At 42.0% G+C, this 20015-nt stretch overlaps 1 protein-coding gene and 1 long non-coding RNA gene across 6 annotated transcripts in view; one reads left to right on the top strand and one right to left on the bottom strand.

Annotated features, from left to right (window-relative positions):
- The window catches only part of ATRN (attractin), a 256101-nt gene that overhangs the window by 100995 nt on the left and 135091 nt on the right, over positions 1–20015 (bottom strand). For all 3 annotated transcript variants that reach the window (XM_008169620.4, XM_065598367.1, XM_065598368.1), the window contains exons 21-24: positions 15225–15277; positions 13523–13617; positions 10104–10182; positions 9575–9732 (exon numbers count right to left, since the gene is read on the bottom strand). In XM_008169620.4, coding sequence (XP_008167842.3) covers positions 9575–9732; positions 10104–10182; positions 13523–13617; positions 15225–15277 — 385 coding nt within the window. The remainder of the gene's footprint in view (positions 1–9574; positions 9733–10103; positions 10183–13522; positions 13618–15224; positions 15278–20015) is intronic.
- LOC135984027 (uncharacterized) overlaps positions 1–20015 on the top strand; it is a 52902-nt gene that overhangs the window by 18829 nt on the left and 14058 nt on the right. For 2 of the 3 annotated variants that reach the window (XR_010601963.1, XR_010601962.1), the window contains one exon: positions 16791–16875. This is a non-coding gene — a long non-coding RNA (uncharacterized LOC135984027). Of the gene's footprint in view, positions 1–11020; positions 11780–16790; positions 16876–20015 lie in introns of those variants that run through there. The other variant, XR_010601964.1, reaches the window with a different exon arrangement.

The raw sequence follows: 20015 nt of genomic DNA, 5'->3' as shown, positions 1-20015 counted from the left end.
ATAAACAAAGGAAGCAGATTTGTTACATGAGGTGCCATTTTATATAACCACTTTTTAGAGAAGAACAGTACTCCCATACTTATATGTTCTAAGGTTTCATTTCATTACTATTTGATTTGGAAAAGTGATATGTTCATCTTTCTACAAGATACAACCATCTTGACCAAATTTGATAAGAAACTGGAGGAAACATAAAAAGCTATGTACAATAGAATCCACTAATAAGAAATTCCATTTATAATGAAATAGAATGCAAGTCCCAAACTGTTCCAATGTGCCAATTTCACTTTCAGTCCCACTGACACATACTCCTTACAAAATGCTTTCATTTCAAGAGTAATTGGTGTGCTGTGTAACTTAAATGTGTACATTTATATGAATGGATAAGCTGCCCTCATCTAGATTATCAATGAAAAGAATACTTTACATAAATTAAAAAATGGATTTATTTAGGATGTGTTACAGGCCGAACTAAATTTTCAATTTTGCCATTTGTTACAATTTCTATGCTTGAGTTTTCAGCCTTTAATCATAAGCCAACTATCAATTTCACAAAGGTGGATGATTTCCATCTTCATGCTCCATATTCATTTATTTCACTAAATAAGTTTGTAAGTGATTCGATATATTAAATGGATTCACAAAATACTTTGATACCATGATGGGAAGCACCTTTTAAATACCTAAAATGCTTGGCTTATGAGAACCCCAGAAAGTGGGACACATGCTATGCAGGTGATTTAAAATATCCGCAAGTAGGAAGCGTCAAAGCTCTATATAGAATACACTATATAGGGCTTAGTTTCTGAAATAAATGTGCTGGAGAAATACAAAAAAAAAAAAACAAGATTGAACTTCACACAAAAACCATTTCAGAGGTTGGGGATATGCAGATATCAACAGCAGAAACAATTTCATCTATACTCCACTCCCCAATCCCCTTTCCCCCTCCATGGTAGTAATTAAATCCAGGGCCACCCAGAGGGGGGGCCAAGTGGGGCAATTTGCCCCAGGCCCCGGGCCCCATGAGAATATAGTATTCTACAGTATGGCAACTTTTTTTTTTTTAATGTAAGGGGCCGCCAAAGTTGCTTTGCAACTTAAGTGAACTGAAGCCGTCCCACTGGTCACCCCATATTTCAGGTCCTCAAAACCTAAACTGTCCAATTGCAACATGATGCTCTACCCTGAAATATTATGCTGTGATGGCCACTTCTACCACGGAAGTTTTCTTAAGCCTCACGTGGTTGGGATGGAGTTCTTCAAGCCAATGGCACGTAGTGAGCATATAGTGAGATTCTGCAAAGGAATATTTAATATACTTCATATGCAAGAGGTTGTAAAAGTCGCTATGCCTTCCTTGCTCTTTGGAACATGTGGTTCATAAGGATGCTAATAAATTAGAGAGGGTTCAGAGAAGAGCCAAGAGAATACATACCTTATAGTGATAGACTCAAGGACCACAATTTATTTATCTTAATAAAAGGAGGTTAACGGGTGACTAGATTACAGTCTTTCAGTATGTACATGGAGAACAAACATTTTATAATGAGCTCCTCAATCTAGCAGAGAAAGGTGTAACATGATCTAATGGCTGGAAACGGAAGCTACACAAATTCAGGATAGCAAGTATAAAGGCACAATCTACCGTGGGTAGCAGTGGAGTCTCCATCAGAGCCATTTTTAAATCGAGACTGGATGTTTTTCTAAAAAATCAGCCCTAGGAATTATTTTAGGGACATTCTATGGCCTGTGTTATAGAAGAGGTAGACTAATTGATCACAATGGTCCCTTCTGGCTTTGGAATCTATGAATAATTTAACAGTCAGGTCATTCAGTAAAGAGAACTCAATCCAACACAGGAGAGAGAAATGAACCAAACTGATGGTCAATGATATGGTTACAAACTATATCTCCAGGGACCATGTTAACTTGTTATATACAGAGGAAAAAAGAGCCAGACTTTAGAATTTGTGTACTCCCAATGGCCTCAGTACAAGAATCATGACACAAGAAAACAACGTATATATTTATTTTGAGTGGTAAAAATACCATAAATACTAGATTTGCAAAATACGCTTGCCTGCCTAGCCTCTTACTTTATTAGAAAACTTAAAGCTGTTAAAATCGGTTTCAAATTAGCTATACTAGCATCTAAATGTTTGATCTACTAGAAATTTTGAAGAGAAGTTCATTTACTGGAGTTTGTTCAAAGTAAATGCACGTCAGTTTAATACTGCTGATGTTTACACAAGTATCAAAGAGGATTTCACGTTCTCTCCATTAGGTGCTTGTCAGATACTGTATTTTAGTTTCACAAATGTAAACTGAGAGGGAAAACACTGTTTTCAATTCAAATAATCAGTAAAATTCCACTGCAAGTTCCTACGTTGAATTTCCTTCCTCCTTAGTTGTGATATTCTAAAACTGTATTATTTTTATAATCCAAGAGATTATTTTCCTGTACAAATAGAGCAACAGTTTTATAAACTGTCATAAAAGACAAGGATTACAGGTAAAATAAAACGTTAGCTACATCATACCACTTTCACATGACCATTCCAAAAAGAATGATATTTTTAGAGGTACATTGTCTGTCCTGCTTCTGGTAAGGATTACTTAATACAGCACATTCAAGACAGAATAGACTGAAGTGGAAAGGTCAATAGTATGCCTTATACAATGCTCATAGGCTTAATATGATTAAGCCAAACTAAATCTACTAACAGCGAAGAACTAGAGGGCAAATAGAGAAGAATACCAAGACATTTTTCAACAAGAACTTACCTGTGTTTTCAAAGGAAGCTTGGCAAACTAAGTTTTTAAATGAACTCCACAACGTGGCTTTCATAAAATGGAAGTTATTCAGACAGAGCTAACCCAGAAACAGATTTCTGTAACTTTTTTAAAAAAGGCCCTCTACATTTTGCAGTTTTAATTCTGAAAGGATTTTAAATGATTATTTTCTAAAAGTAGGGGAGGAAAAAAAGACATCCTACACCAATATACTTTAAAAACTAACTGAAGTGGTTTTGGAGAGAGGTGGAGCAACCAGGGGAAAAAAGCCAGATTTCAGCATTGGCAAGAACACAGCTATCTCTAGCACAAAAGAGCATTTATATGCTCAGAGTCCAGCTTAAAAAGGCAAGGAGAGCGGGTAGGAGAGCCAGAAACACAGGGCAAATTTGAATTAAGGACCTCAGGAGCAATATTTTTTAAAAAAAATTAAGTAGTATCATCTACTGTAGATTTCTACAGCTTTTTTAAAAAGCTTTGTACTAGACAGACTTGATCATGCAGAACATGACAAAGATGAGAATGAGCTAGTACAACAGAACTTGTGTACTAGGAATATTCATTGTGCTATTCAAACTAGAAAACAAAAAGGCCAATCTGAGCAATACACATCATTAGATATGAATAAAGAAAAATGGCTAAAAATGTTTAAGTTGCAAAGAAATGACATAGAACTACTCTGTCTGCTAGCTTATCACACAAGCCACAATTTGAAATTATCACATTTTAAATGAATTCACCACAATTTAAGAACTGAAAACAGTAGTTTCAAAAGAAAATTAGCACATTGTAAGTATTGGCAGAAAGTTTAAACATGAAACATGTTGCTGCAATGATCAAAACTGCAGGAGGCAGCCTTCTTAAAAAAATACCTCCTAGATACTTTGCAACATGGAGTCTGAACTAACAAATTAAGCCAAGCTACTTGTCCCAAAGGACTTGCAATCTAAATTCGATAGGACATACATGGTAAAACAATGAACAATAATTTAGGAACGCGCATTGAGTGGAGAGATTACTAGAGAGGCGGAGGCAGGAAATATTCTTGAAAAGTGTGGGATTTAAGATAAGGAGGAGGGAGGGGATGGACTGTTTCACTTAAAAAATCCAGTAATGTCTAGGAATTCCGATCAAGGAGCAGTTATTAAGCAGTCCCTTCCCAAATTAGTTCACAAGGTAGGTGAGGAAACACCACCACAGAAGGTAAGAAGCTGAGTGTGGAAAAACAAGGGAAACAATAAGGGAGAGGAGTGGGAGAAATATAAGATGCTAGTGAGTGAGTAGGAAAAAATGAGATGAGGTAGATTACACAGAGCCTTAAAGGCAAGGTTAAATCCCTCACTGCAGACCCTGGAGGACAATTATATTTTCTCATCCACCTTTTTCAATGATCCTTTAGGAATTCTTCCCCGTACATCTTTTATACAAAAGCATTCTGTGAACGGCTATGCAAGAATTATGAGGAAGTGGAAGGAGCAACTGTTGGAGCAAGAGACCCTAGGTTTATCAACATCATGTATAAATCTAGACTAGCTCAAGTTCATGAGGAGAAAATTGTGCAATATAAAGAATTAAGGGAAAAGAAGAAAATAATTGGACTGTGAGATACTAATTTTTAAAAAAAAGTTATGGCAAAGATCAGAATTTTCCCAGGGGAAGCAGAGGAGAATTTAAGAAATCTGCGCAGAACTAAGGAAAATATGCTACTGTTGGTGAATGTGCAATGCGGAAGAAGCCACATAATTCAGATGTGGCATTTAAAAGAGCCAAATTAGGCAGATTCTGGCATTAGAATGGGGAGCATAATGTGGGATGATATACAGTGTCCTAGAATTCATTATGGCAAATCTTTCAAGTAGTATGAAGAAAAGCAAACCTGCTAATGCATCTGTAAGAGTCATACGATAATTGTGAGTCAAGGGAAACCAAGGTAAATAATACAGGGTAGTTTAGTAGTTAGGATCTGACAGATGGCAAAGTTGATTTTTGTTATTAGCAAAATAAAAAGTTCATTGAATTCTTGAAAAACACTGTCTACACAAAAAATTGCTTTGAACATTTCTCAAGCACTCCTAGTACCTTTACAATTACATCTGCTCAAAGCAAGTCCCATCAATGCCTCACACGAAACTCAACAGGACCAAAGTATAGGGTGCTGTGGTGACAGAAAGAGCAAGTGTCACCAGAAGGGGAACAAGGTCAGGCACCATAGAACCCGCTGTCACAGACGTGTCACTGAGGATAATGCAGAGAACTCAGGTAATGAAAGAAACTCAACACACGACTTATGATTTCATCTTTGTATTAGCTAGAGAATGGGAGTGAAAAGGAGTACAAGAGTTGGGTTTATACTTCACAGTGGTCACTATTACTCTAAGGGAAAAAAATTTCTTCCCTCTCCAGGGAGCAAACAAGCAGGGCACAGAACACATTCTGGTTGCTATTTAACAGCTGCAAGAATAACGGTCCTCCAGGCCCATCCCCAAAACACCCCTTTGCCTGCACCTCCAGATGCCAATTAATCTAGCTGGGAATTGGTCCTGCTTTGAGCAGGGGGTTGGACTAGATGACCTCTTGAGGTCCCTTCCAACTCTGATATTCTATGATTCTATGATTCTATGAATGGCTCTCAAAATGTGGGTTGGGACCCCAAAAATGGCATTAGACTTGCTGGGACCCAGGGCTGAAGGCCGAGCCCCACCGCCCAGGGGCTCCGGCTTCAGCTTCAGCCCTGGGCAGTGGGGCTCAGGCTACAGGCCCCCTGCCTGGGGCTGAAGCCCTTGGGCTTTGGCCCCCCTGCCCAGGGCAGCGGAGCTAAGGTTTTGGCCTTCCCTCGATTCCCCACAAGGGGCTTGGGCTTCGTTCCCCCCTCCTGGGGTCATGTAGTAATATTTGTTATCAGAAGGGGGTCATGGTGCAATGAAGTTTGAAAACCTCCTGATTCTAGCTCAAGGCCATCACTATGTTTCATAGAATCATAGAACTGGAAGGGACCTTGAGAGGTCATCTAGTCCAATCCCCTGCACTCAAGGCAGGACTAAGTATTAGACCATCCCTGACAGGTGTTTGTCCAACCTGCTCTTAAAAATCCCCAATGATGGAGATTCTACCACCTCCCTAGGCAATTTATTCCAGTGCTTAACCACTCTGACAGGTAGAAAGTTTTTCCTAATGTCCAACCTAAACCTCCCTTGCTGAAATTTAAGGCCATTGCTTCTTGTCCTAGCATCAGAGGTTAAGAACAATTTTTCTCCCTCCGCCTTGTAACAACCTTTTATGTACTTGAAAACTGTTAGCATGTCCCCTCTCAGTCTTCTCTTTTCCAGCCTAAACAAACCCAATTTTTTCCAATCTTCCCTCATAGGTCATGTTTTCTAGATCTTTAATCATTTTTGTTGCTCTTTTCTGGACTTTCTCCGATTTGTCCACATCTTTCCTGAAATGTGGAGCCCAGAACTGGACACAATACTCCACTTGAGTCCTAATCACCATGGAGCAGTGCGGAAGAATTACTTCTCATGTCTTGCTTACAATACTCCTGCTAATACATCCCAGAATGATGTTTGCTTTTTTTGCAACAGCGTTACACTGTTGATTCATATTTAGCTTGTGATCCACTATGACCTCCAGAACCCTTTTTGCAGTACTCCTTCCTAGACAGTCATTTCCCATTTTCAGAGTAGCCGCCGTGTTAGTCTGTATCCGCAAAAAGAAGAACAGGAGTACTTGTGGCACCTTAGAGACTAACAAATTTATTAGAGCATAAGCTTTCGTGGACTACAGCCCACTTCTGTATGCATCCGAAGAAGTGGGCTGTAGTCCACGAAAGCTTATGCTCTAATAAATTTGTTAGTCTCTAAGGTGCCACAAGTACTCCTGTTCTATTTCCCATTGTGTATGTGCGCAACTGATTGTTCCTTTCTAAGTGGAGTACTTTGCATTTCTCCTTATTGAATTACATCCTATTTACTTAAGACCATCTCTGCAGTTTGTCCAGATCATTTTGAATTTTAATCCTATCCTGCAAAGCACTTGCAACCCCACCCAGATTGGTATCGTCGGCAAACTTTATAAGTGTACTCTCTATGCCATTATCTAAATCATTGATGAGGATATTAAACAGAACCGGACCCAGAACCAATCCCTGCGGGAACCCACTCGTTATGCCCTTCCAGCATGACTGTGAACCACTGATAACTACTGTCTGGGAATGATTTTCCAACTAGTTATGCACCCACCTTATAGTAGCTCTATCTAGGTTGTATTTCCCTAGTTTGTTTATGAGGTCATGTGAGATAGTGTCAAAAGCCTTACTAAAGTCAAGATATACCACATTTACCGCTTCCCCCCATCCACAAGGCTTGTTACCCTGTCAAAGAAAGCTATCAGGTTGGTTTGATGCTATTTGTTCTGGACAAATCCATGCTGACTGTTATTTATCACCTTATTATCTTCTAGGTGTTTGCAAATTGATTGCTTAATTATTTGCTCCATTATCTTTCTGGGTACAGAAGTTAAGCTGACTGGTCTGTAATTCCCCAGGTTGTCCTTATTTCCCTTTTTATAGATGGGCACTATATTTGCCCTTTTCCAATCTTCTGGAACGTTTCCCATCTTCCATCACTTCTCAAAGATAATTGCTAATGGCTCAGATATCTCCTCAGTCAGCTCCTTGAGTTTGTTACTTTGCTGATGCAAACAACCAACCTTTGAGAGCATCCCCCTAATCATAGCAGCATGCCTATTGCTCTCAGCCAGTCTGGGGTTCTGAACTACAGCTTCTGGTTCTGGTGAATGAAATGCTGTTGCCTCACTTCCCTGGCCTGTCCACCCAACATGGAAAATAGCCTTTTCAGATGACAATCATGCTTGCTGGGCAAAGAATAGAACTATGGTTGTCATCAACAGTCCAAGCACAATTTGGGAAACAGCTTGCAAAAACACTTCATAATCTCAGAGACATTGTGCACTTTGATTACACATCCTATGTAGGGCACTATGTATTACCATCTCCAGCTAAATAGCCCCCACAGTAGGCTTAGCAACATGAAATGCATATATCCATCAGCAGTACTCATCTGAGGTTGCCAGTTTTCACAAAGTAATTACTACTCTCGTTAACAGCAAGTACACGTGGAAGAATTTATGCTCTCGTGTCTGGACAAGTTCCCCAGAGATACAGAAACTGTATTACTCATTAAGACATTCTATACCAACAGCACCTCATTCTAGGTCTCGATCACAACCCTGTTCCCCCCAGTCACTGGAAGTATTCCCGGCCCAAAAGTGGCACTTGGCCCAGTAGAAGTCCAGAGTCAGCTGGCAGTTGACCTAGGCCTGAATAAGAGTATGGCCAGATCTCTTACCTACTTGCACTGTCAGCAGCTGCAACAAGGACTCCATGGACTACAGTTCTTGCTCTCTGGAGCTTTCTCCACTACCATTTCTGAGCCTCTGCTGCCATTTGACTCTGCATGTCTCCCAGGCCAGGAGATCCTTCTGGTTTCCACAACACCTTACAAGTTCTACACATCCCTATGCCATGAAGCTGTGACAGGGATAGCGAGTTTGGATGTTGAACCTTCCTAGGGTCAAGTGGTATTATAAACACTTATCTGCAATATTTAACCTTGAAACTGTTAAAGATGCACCTCTCATTAACTGTACTGGTTCCATGCCAACAACATAAAATAGTATAAAAAACCCCTCCTTTTTTTTGCCACCAAAATTAGCAGGAATGATTCTGGTTACCTGGGTATTCAATCTGTTGAGTAGGAGGTGCCACTTTATTTGTAATTTTTCTGACTACCACCATACCTTGGGCAAAAAAAGTCTTACATTATCCCGATGTACTGTACCTGCTAATGATTTCTAAAAAGAGTAGTCCAACAAACTATATAAAAAAAAGAAAGTTTAAAAAAGTTTAACCTAGAAAAAACACAAAAAGAAAAAGCATTTTAAAGTAAAAAGAATGTGCAGATTCACTAGGTTAAAAATGGCAACTGTGCTGTCTATTGCAAAGTATCTGAGAATATGATTTCAGAACTGAGCAAAAATATAAGCGAAGTGTCTGACCCAGTATGGCCATTCCTATGTTCTAATCCCTCTGATGATGTAGGACTACTGTAATGAGGTGTACTTGCGCCACATGTGACCAGAACAGAAAGGGGTAAACACAGGGCACTGAACCAAAGAAGAGAACTAACCCACAGGCCCCATCATTCCTGGAGCAAAGCCTCCAGCTGTGTGTAAGCAAGAACAAGAAATAAAAAGAAGCAGCAGAACCAACAAAAGCTTCCTCTGTTCGTTTCCACACCAACGACCTGCGTTTTTTGACATTTGGTTACTTTTCCCTGACAGTGAGGAACAATATAATATATTTGTTATGAAAGCTAAAGACTGTTGTTTTTTTTTTATATATATATATTTCTATGACAACACTGGACCATGCTGAGTGCTCCCCGAAATAATCAAAAGCCCAATTTCTTTGCTTCTGGAGCAGCGGATTTCCCCAGGTCCATTTTCAGATCTGTAGGAGACAGCGGCAATGCCAGAAGATGGGGGGGAAGGGGGCACCATTTTATTATTAGTCGTTTTGGAATTGCTTGCCAAAGGAAAGATCTTTGTTCATCCTTTGTCTGGTGCTGTGTTCCACTATCTGAGGCTGTGGCTCAACTCAGACAATGCACAGCATATCACATTTACTGACGCTTCAGGGAAGGAGGAGATGACAAGTTGTGTTAATAGTGTACGTCTGTTAGTTATTAAGAGTTCTTACCTGTATTTTTATTGGCCAGGTGAAGTTGCTGACATAAACAAAGAAAGTGATGTTGGGATTGCTCCGGAAATCAAATTTCTCATTGGAGAAGCTGTCCTTGTATTCCTTTATGTTGGACTTTGAAACAACTGGAATCTCCTCTCCTGCCTGTGTGCCAGCTGTTTCAGAATTTAGAAAGTAGCATTAAAGTTTGCTCTCAGTGCAGATCTTAAGTGATTTTCAAAGGGGACCAATTATCCTACGGCTTTGACAGTAAAAGGAACTATTCATCTGAAGACTGCAATTTTGAGTTGTATTTCACTAGTGGCATCAATGAACACACAAAATATTGCATTATAAAAAATCAGAGCAGCATTTCAATGGTCTCCAATGCACATTATCATGATGTGAGAATTGGAAAATGGAGAAGAGAAAACTAAAATTCCTTTCTTAATTTCATTTCTTTCCCACATCCCAATTTCTAAAATGTAACGTATAGTATTTAATTATTCTCATACAGTTCATATTCTGGTTTACTTTTCTCTTTTACCTGCAAAACTTGTCGACCAAGTTATGTTGAGGTTGAAGTTTTTAGATGCGTTGATAAACATGTCCAGGTCTCTATTTTGCTGATTTAGAGAAAAAAGAGAGAGAAGAAAACCGTTATTTTTAACAGATGTCATTCCATTAAAATTGTTCTGTTTTGAAAGCAACTCACTAAAAAAAAGTGTCAGAATGAGAGTTATTTCACAATGTTAACTAGAACACTCATCTACATGCGAGAGCACTAGCATCTAGCAAGACACATTTGAAAGACCCACTGTATATAAAATAGAACATAGCTGTACATTTTCATTTGGATCTCCCCACAAAAGAAAAGTTTACTGCAGTGTAATTCCAAACCATATTCATTTAGGGCTCTTTGCAGCTATCTTAAGTATTATTCTGGGATGGTTGGCACTAGCAGCATTCAAATATATTTTAATGCAAACACAGATAATTTTTTTGTTTTAAATACTCTCTCCGCCCCCCAATAAAATAATTAATTTTGTATTCTCACAAAATATCTGCCCTGGTCTAGATTCAAATCATGTAATCATGTTTCTTATTGGTATTCCTCCCCAGCTCTGTGTTTGCTCTGACAATGGCCCTCCATATGTTCCTCTCACTCCAATATCTGTGCCTTCTTTTAGAATATGTAATAATATAATTTTTTATAATATAAATTTGTAGGCTCTTTTGTGATAAGTGCGCCTACAAATTTTCCCTAACTCTGAGCTCAACTGTGAAAAATGAGTGAAAGTTCACAAAATGTCACAGTAACTCATAACAAATGTTGACGGGGAAAAGGTGCAAAAAGACTGAATTAGCTTGAACAAAAAAAGGCCTCCTGATATAACTCAAGGACTGTGTTAAGACCATGCTTGGTCAACAAGAAAAGTATGGGACTGGAAATTAATGAACCAAAATTGGTATGTCAGAAAAGAGGCTTAATTGGTGGACAAAATAATGAGGGGATTGGACTATTCTGTCCATCACTCTCTTTTGGGGTCCTTAACAAAAAAGACGTGGGGTGAGGGGAAATACAGATAGGTGGCTGACTAGAGAAGAGGAAGGTGAAAACTTCATCATGACAGTTGCCAACCCCACCATCTCCTCAGACTCTTCATCGTCCTGATACTGAGAGATGTCCTGAGCAGACTGGGCCAAGGAAGAGGGACCCCAGACAACATCACCACTGCCAACTCAACTGGCTCATGCTAATCCCAAATATCACCGGACATGTGAGGCTTTGTCTCATACACATCCTTCTCTTTTCCTTCTTTCCCCCATTTCCCAAAAGGTTCTTTTCCTTCCGACCACATTTCTTCTCTTTCCTAGTACTCTCCTTTTTCCTTTTGACCAGCTAATTGTCTTGATTAGACAACAATGCTTATTTTGCAACATTGCTGCAAGCCTGAGCCTGGAAAGGCAGCTAAAAGCAATGCCCTAAACATCCCGATGCTGGTACAAATTTGTCAGGTCTCAGAGTCGCTGATAAGACCTTCTGCTGTGCTTGTGTTTCTCCAGCAGTGAAGCTGCAAGTGAGAGATAACACCAGAGACAGAAGTTGTATTTTCTATCTTTGTTGTTCTTTACTTTTCCCTTTTGTGTGCATTTCTCTTGTTTTGTCTTCTAGGAAATGGGATCAGACTTCAACGATAGTAACAATAGCTCCTGCCGATTGTAAGTAACTTTTTCTCTTTTCCCCAAAAAGGATAGCTAACATCCGTAATACCATCTAAGAGACTTTCAGACAAGTGGGCATGTTTTTAAAGACTCTCTCTGGCTAAAGGGAGAGGGAAGAAAGGATGTTGTTAGGATGAAACTTATTAATACATTCCTTTTTAAATGCTTTTTAATGTTTTTTCCCCCCTTATTTTCTGTATTCCTAATAAGAGATTCAAAAGATTCTTAATAGTGTTTGCCATGGTACTAAGCAGGCTGGGGTCTCTGTATACCAAACCCCAAACCCTTTTTAACACTGGTTAATGCTGGACAGCAATAGCACCATGTTAATGACTGACTCTTTGGGCCCATATATTCCATCTAACTGAATACAACAGAGCCCTTACTTGGAATGACACCCCTGGTCATGGAGTGCAGGTCCCATGGGGCCTCATTACACTGAAGGGTGCCAAGGGGAGGTCATCCTGGCCCCCAAAGCCATGGTTTCCCCATTATTAGCCTTGAGGCTGTGGCTGTTGATCCTGAGGGAGAATGCAGAGCTCTCTCATAGAACCAAGAGGCACCTTAAGAGCAGCCAGCAAGAAACTGTAAGCTGCATTCCAAGGAAAAGTCTCTTCTCAGGTGTGTGTTTGGAGAAGTTCCTGTACTCAGCTGGATTGAGCAGACAGAGGATAGTAGTGCTTTGACTTATCCCATCCACAGCATCTTTTGGCAGGAATTATGTGAGCACTGAAAAAAATGGGAAGTGATTTTGTGTGCGTCATTCACTGCATCAATGAGCCTCCTGTTCATACTGCAATAGCACCACAGACCACAAAGATGGACCAAAGACCCGTTGTACTAGGCAATGTACAACCAGCTCAGTGCTGGTGGCCTCTGAGCTACATTCTGATGTTCTTGGAGTCTGACTGAAGAAATGGAGTACTGCTGCTTTTTCCTGTCTCCCCACCCCTCAGTTCTAAGGATGAGCCTGACAGCATTAACTCACTGCAGTGTTTGGACCAACAGTACTTTTTCTGCCCTACAGGATCTGAGGCATTTGGGGATTCTGAATTCACCTGGTTATTAAACCTAGAAGGAGCCCTGGTGTTAACTGACTAAGAGTTATTCTGGCTAGCCCATGGGCTTTTTCCCTGCAAAGTGACTGGAGGCTGACCTCTCTTTGAGCTCTTGAGGTGAAAGAGAAGCAATGAGAATACCTCCCTAGCAGGTGAGCTTCACTGATGCACAGGTGTCACCATGAATACGGAGCTGCATTTGAAGTTAGATACCTTATGTGACTGCTCCATATTTCCATTCCAAAAGGAGATGGCCTTTTGCACCAGGAAGAAAAGCAAAATAAACAACAGAATGAACTGTGCCATGGCATAATTCTACACTGACTAACTATATTAGAGTAAAAGAAAGTGAAGAAATAAGATACAAGACCAACTGCAAGCAACAAGAGAAAGCTAGAGGGTTTGACTACATATTCCAGCAGTACAAAGCAACTGAACCGCAGGTTTAGGCTGCAGTTCCTTATGCCCCACTTTGGCCACAAACATTCGGTGCTTCAAAGAAGCAAGATGTAGCTACACAGATTGAGGACATTCTGGCTAGGACGTGAACTACGCATGTGCACCAAGACGGTAGTTCTGTTCAAAGAACTGTATGAGCCACTCTCTTCAGGGCAAGGAGATGGCAGACATTTGAAACAAAGTATGAAATGTGGGAGTCCAAAAGGGAAGAGACCATACTCACTTCTTCAGGTGTTGCTACAAAATTGATTGCAGTATAGTAGTGATCATCCTCTTGGGAAAGGCTGAAGGTGAACTGATAGTCAATAAGAAGAGTATCTATAAAGAATACATGCAAAAAAGTGAAAAAATGTCTTCAAATAAAACAAGCTTCTGGAAAGCAAGGCAGGTAACTGATTGCTTACACTAAATTAGAAAACAGCTTACTGCAACAAGAGAGAGTTACTGCACTGTTATAATCTGTCCCCAACAGAAATTTGAGTTTGGGAGAGAATAAGGAACACTTTAGACACCTCACTATCCCGACCTTGGAGGGTATTATATCCTACTCTATTAAAGTTAACCAACCTTTTTTTGGAAGAGGAAGGGGGAAAAGGATAAAGGTTTACATTTCTCAAGCAGGACATCTGATAAAAGCCTCCATCCTAAGAGAACTTGGTAAAAGGGAAATGTGGATGACTACATAATTTAACCACATTTTGCTTGGTTCTTGTAGTTTCACCAAGTCTAAAGTATCTATTAAAACTGCTTCTCAATGTTATGGGAGTTTAAGGAAGACCAAACATATTCTCGGATGGCAGAATACAATGTTCCCATTAGAACAGGGTAGGGAAAAACATTCACCCATCTAGCAAAACTGGTGAACCACCACGTTTTCACTGCATTTGGGAAAAATCAAAGGCCAGGCAAATACAATAAAATTGGCTAATAAAACAAGGCCTTTTTCAAAAAGTGGGTTGGGGCTTCATGACCCACCGATATCTTATCTTGTTCTTTTCTCTTTTCCCCTCCCCTCCCCTAACGTGAAAGAAGCCTAATCCAGTCCACTGCAGACTCTACTGGGCTCAAGGGAGTGTACAAAGGACCTAAATATTGAATGAAGTATTTGTGGCTATCATGACAATGGATAGCACTGACAATAACATTTTTAAAGATCATCATAATGTTCCCAGTCTACTGGGCTTCAAAATTACTACCAAGAAGCCTCCCCTACACTGTGCTGTTTCTCCTTTCCCATGTGGTTGACATAAGCAACATTGTTGTGTTTGATAACTGCACAAGATTATCTTAAAACCTATCAATGCTGCTCCTCAACTGCCCAAGCAGGATTTAGCACACTTCTAATTTCCACACCCCCTTAGAAATCCTGTCTGAACCCTTCATTGCTTTTTAATTTAAGATAATTTTCCCATCTAATGTCTTTCTAAAAGTGTTGATCTCAAATATTTAAGAGTGGTAAAATAAGAGTATCCATTAGGATAATCTGAATTTTAATAGTGTAATGACAATATTTCCTAACCCAGGGATTCTCAAACTTCATTGCACTGTGACCCCTTTCTGACAACAAGAATTATTACACAACCATGGGGAGGGCGGGGGGTAACCAAGCCCGAGCTCACCCAAGCCCCGCCACGACTGGGGTGGAAGGGTGGGGGTGAAGCCAAAACCCGAGGCTCAGGCTTCAGCCCTAGGTGGTGGGACTCGGGCTTCAGCTTTGGCCTCAGGCCCCAGCAAGTCTAATGTTAGCCCTGGCGACCCCATTAAAACCCACTTTGGGGTCCCGACCCACAGTTTGAGAACCACTGTCCTAACCCACCTGCATATAAACAGATGCTGTGCTACGTAAAATAGTTGTAACTTATTTGGTCATATATATCAAATAAGACATTTACTATTTTCAGGCAAAGAAAAGCAGTTGTACTTACAATAACATGTTCCTTTAAGTGGATTTCCCTGGTATCGATTTTCTACTTCACACCTAAAAAGAATATTTTTTTTAAATCAATGTTGGTTTTCAGTCCTATTTTCTCTCTTTTTTTCTTTTTTGGCTTGAATCTCTACCCATTTAAAAACAATTACAGAACACAGCTTGAGCTCAGAAGATAACTGTATACAATTAAAAACAAAAAGGTGCAAGTCTGAAGCTGTAATGAGATATGGAAGAAACCATGGAAACTTGGAAGACCCAAGCAAGCGAGTAGAAAGCGATGAAACCGAAGTATAAAAATTACAGGAAGGAGAGGTTACTCACCTTGTGCAGTAATGGGAGTTCTTCAAGCTGTGTCCCCCTGCAGGTGCTTCACTTTAGGTGTGCACGTGCCCCTGAACAGAGATTTTTGGTAGCAGTGTCCATTCTGCCCACACATGCGCCCTGCACATCCTTGTGCCCCGTACCAAGGCTTCACATAGTGGAGCGGGCAAACCGCTCTCAGTTCTTCCTCTATCACAAAGCCTACACAGGCAACTCCTAAACAGAGGGGAAAAGGGTGGGTAGTGGAGCACCCACAGGGGAATGCACCTTGAAGAATTCCAGTTACTGCACAACATGAGTAACAACTTCTTCAAATAGACTCCCTGTGGGCACTCCACTTTAGGTGACACCCTAACAGTAACCCTTTGAGGAGGTGGAAGTTTTGGAACAGAATCCATCACCAGAGCGAAAACGGTGTTGCCTATTGCCGCATCTGATCATGCAGCGTAAATTAGGGCGCAGTGGTTAGAAACCATGGGCATCAAGGACCATGTTGCAGCCCTGCAGATTTAAGCAACGAGAACATCTCTGAGTAGAGATACAGACCGTGATCTAGTAGAGCGTGCACTCACTCTTAGGGGAGGTGTAACTGCAGGGAAACCAAAGCAGGCAATAATACATCCAGGAGATACATTTAGAAAGTTTCTGAGTAAAGATAGGTGCTCCATTAGACTTATCTGCAACGGAAGCAAAGTCTGGGGGGTCTTCCTGAATGGCCTAGTCCTGTCCAAGTGAAAAGCTAACGCTCTCTTAACAGCTAATGTATGAAAAGGCGGCTCTTGTGTAAACTGATGCAACTTAGGGGAGAAAACAAAAGATGAATAGTTTGGTTGATATGAACTCCTGAGGACATCTTAGATAAGAACTTTGGATGAGGTCATAAATGTACCTTCTCCTTGGAGAACAAAGTAAAAGGGAGGGTCTTCAACTAGAGCCCCCCGTCTCCCCATCCCTTTGAGCAGAAATGATGGCCACCAAGAAGGCTGTCTTCATAGACAGATAGAAAAGTGAGCACATAGCTGTTTCATGAAATGGTTAAGAACCAGGCTGAAAACCCAAAGCAGTGTAGGGGCTGTTATCTGTGGGAAAAGATTTATAAATCCTTTTACGAATCTCACTGTGGTTGGATGCGTGAAAAAAAAAACAATAAACCTTCCCCTGGCACGTGGAAAGCTGTTATTGCTGTTAAATTAACCTTGATGGAACTCAAAGAAAGGCCTGAATTTTTCAATTCCAACAGGTAGTCCAAGATTGAGGAAAGATGACTGGACAGAAAACAGATGGCATTGGTTACACCAAAGGCTAACATGTCTCCATTTCTGAAGGTAAGTATGTCTATTAGATTTCTTTCTGCTATTCAACAGTATCTTTGTACTTCTGATAAGCATAAGGTCTCTTGTCCTGAGAACCACTGAGGAACTAAGATTGGGGTGAAAGGTCTGACTCACATCCTGAGACAATATTGGAGGTTTTATCTGTAGCCTTCACAAAGGGTGAGAAGTGAGTCTGAAGAGGTTCGAAAACCAAACTTATATTGGCCAAGTTTGGTGCAATCAAAATGACTTTGGCTTCATCCTCTCTGTTCTTGATAAGGACCTTTAAGAGCAATGGAGTTGGAGGATCTGCATAGAGAAGACCCTTTGTCCATGTAATGAGGAAAGCATCTCCTAGAGATTGCTGATCGAGACCCCCTTTGGAACAGAATTTCCTTTCATTTTGTGTTGACTGCTGTGGCAAAAAAATTCATCTCTGGAAATCCCTAAGTCAGGAGTATTTTATTGAGCACTCAAAGAGTCCAACTCCTATTTGTAATTTAAGGACAAATGTCTGCTCAGATCATCGGCCATGGTGTTTTGTATATCTGAAGGTAAGAAGCCCAGATGACTATCTGGCTATGAAACAGTTCCGAAGTTTTACCACTTAGAGGCAGAGTGAGAAGAACACACTCTGCCCTGACGATTGATTTAATACATGCATGCTATGTTGTCTGTCATGATCTTGGTGGACTTGTTTTTGAGTAGGGGAAGAAAGCAGAGGAAAGCATTTCTGACCACCCTTAATTCCAACAAATTGATGTGTAAGCAGTGTTCCTGTTGTGACCATTTTCCATGGTCTGCGTGAGGACCCAAATGTGCTCCCCATTCTAAGAGGGAAGTGTCCAATGTTAATATGACTATAGGAGGGATCGGTTGAACAGAAATCGTGCATAAACTTTGGATAGATTCTGCCACCAGATGAGTGACTGTAGGACCTGATTGGGTACAGGTACTTGCTTGTTGAGACTGTTTGCGCTGGGTGTATGAACAATCCTGAGCCACCCCTAGAGGCATCAAAAGATGCAAAAGACGGTTACTCACCGTTGTAACTGTTGTTCTTCGAGATGTGTTGCTCATATCCATTCCATTAGGTGTGTGCGCGCCGCGTGCACGATCGTCGGAAGATTTTTACCCTAGCAACACCGGCGGGTCGGCTGTGGAGCCCCCTAGAGTGGCGCCTTCATGGCGCTGAATATATACCCCAGCCGACCCGGCGCCCCCTCAGTTCCTTCTTGCCGGCTACTCCGACAGTGGGGACGGAGGGCGGGTTTGGAATGGATATGAGCAACACATCTCGAAGAACAACAGTTACAACGGTGAGTAACCGTCTTTTCTTCTTCGAGTGCTTGCTCATATCCATTCCATTAGGTGACTCCCAAGCCCAACTTAGGTGGTGGGGTCGGAGTGAGACATTGCTGTGTGCAAAACTGCTGATCCGAAGGCAGCATCGTCCCTGGACTGCTGCACTAGTGCATAGTGAGCCGTAAACGTGTGGACTGACGACCAAACCGCAGCTCTACAAATGTCCTGGATCGGAACTTGCGCCAGGAAAGCCGTCGAGGAAGCTTGGGCCCTCGTGGAGTGAGCGGTGAGGTGTGGTACTGAGACACCTGCCAGGTCGTAGCAAGTCCGGATGCAAGACGTAATCCAGGAGGATAGGCGTTGTGAGGAGACCGGTGATCCTTTCATTCGGTCGGCCACTGCAACGAAGAGTTGCGTCGTCTTTCTAAAGTGCTTTGTGCGGTCAATATAGAAGGCCAGGGCCCTTCGCACGTCCAGGGAATGCAAACGTTGATCCTGGCGAGTAGCATGTGGTTTAGGGTGAAAAACCGGGAGAAATATATCCTGGTTGATATGAAATGGAGAAACCACTTTAGGGAGAAAGGCGGGATGTGGACGAAGCTGCACTTTATCCTTGTGGAAAACTGTGTAAGGGGGCTCGGATGTAAGCGCCCTGAGTTCAGAAACGCGCCTTGCTGAGGTGATGGCTACGAGGAAGGCTGTCTTCCAGGACAGGTACAGAAGTGAACAGGTGGCCAGTGGCTCGAATGGAGGACCTGTGAGCTTGGAGAGAACCAGGTTGAGGTCCCACGTCGGAACGGGCTGACGTTGTTGTGGGTACATCCGGTCTAAGCCCTTGAGGAATCTAACGACCATCGGGTTAGAGAATACCGAGGACGCGAGTTCCCCTGGATGGAAGGCCGATATAGCGGCCAGGTGAACTCTAATTGAAGATATCGCCAACCCTTGCTGTTTTAGGGAGAGGAGATATTCCAAAATAAGAGGAATAGGTGCGTGCAATGGGGACGTGGCTCGTTGTTCGCACCAACAGGAGAACCGCTTCCACTTGGCCAAGTATGTGGTCCGTGTTGAAGGCTTCCTACTGCTCAGCAGAATCTGTTGGACAGAGTGTGAACACTGTTGCTCTGCCTGGGTGAACCATGGAGCAGCCACGCCGTGAGGTGGAGTGATTGCAGGTCGGGGTGACGCAGCCGGCCGTGGTTCTGCGTGATGAGATCCGGATACAACGGAAGCGGGATCGGTGTCTGAACCGAGAGTTCCAGCAGCGTGGTGTACCAATGTTGTCTCGGCCACGCTGGAGCGACCAGAATTACCTGTGCCTGGTCTCTGCGCAATTTGAGCAGTACCTTGTGGACCAGAGGAAACGGAGGGAAGGCATAAAACAGGTGGTCTTTCCAGGGAAGGAGAAACGCATCCGAGAGGGAGCCTGGGGCTCGACCTTGCAGGGAGCAGAACACGTGGCACTTTCTGTTGTCTCGAGATGCAAACAGGTCTATCTGGGGAAACCCCCACTTCTGGAAGACGGAATGTATGATGTCCGGACGGATAGACCACTCGTGCGTTTGAAAGGACCTGCTGAGTCGGTCCGCTAAGGTGTTCTGGACTCCAGGGAGGAACGATGCCGTGAGATGGATTGAGTGGGCGATGCAGAAGTCCCACAGGCGAATGGCCTCTTGGCATAGAATTGACGAACGTGCTCCTCCTTGCTTGTTGATGTAAAACATGGCCGTGGTGTTGTCGGTGAGAACTAACACACAGCGGCCCCGTAGGAGATTGAGAAATGCCTGGCACGCCAGGCGCACCGCCATCAGTTCCCGAACATTGATGTGTAGGGCTAGCTGAGGTGC

Source organism: Chrysemys picta, chromosome 5 (genome assembly GCF_011386835.1).
Source record: "Chrysemys picta bellii isolate R12L10 chromosome 5, ASM1138683v2, whole genome shotgun sequence".
NCBI lineage: Eukaryota > Metazoa > Chordata > Testudines > Emydidae > Chrysemys > Chrysemys picta.
Note: the sequence above shows the minus strand (reverse complement) of the source record. Positions and strands in the feature narration are given on the sequence as shown.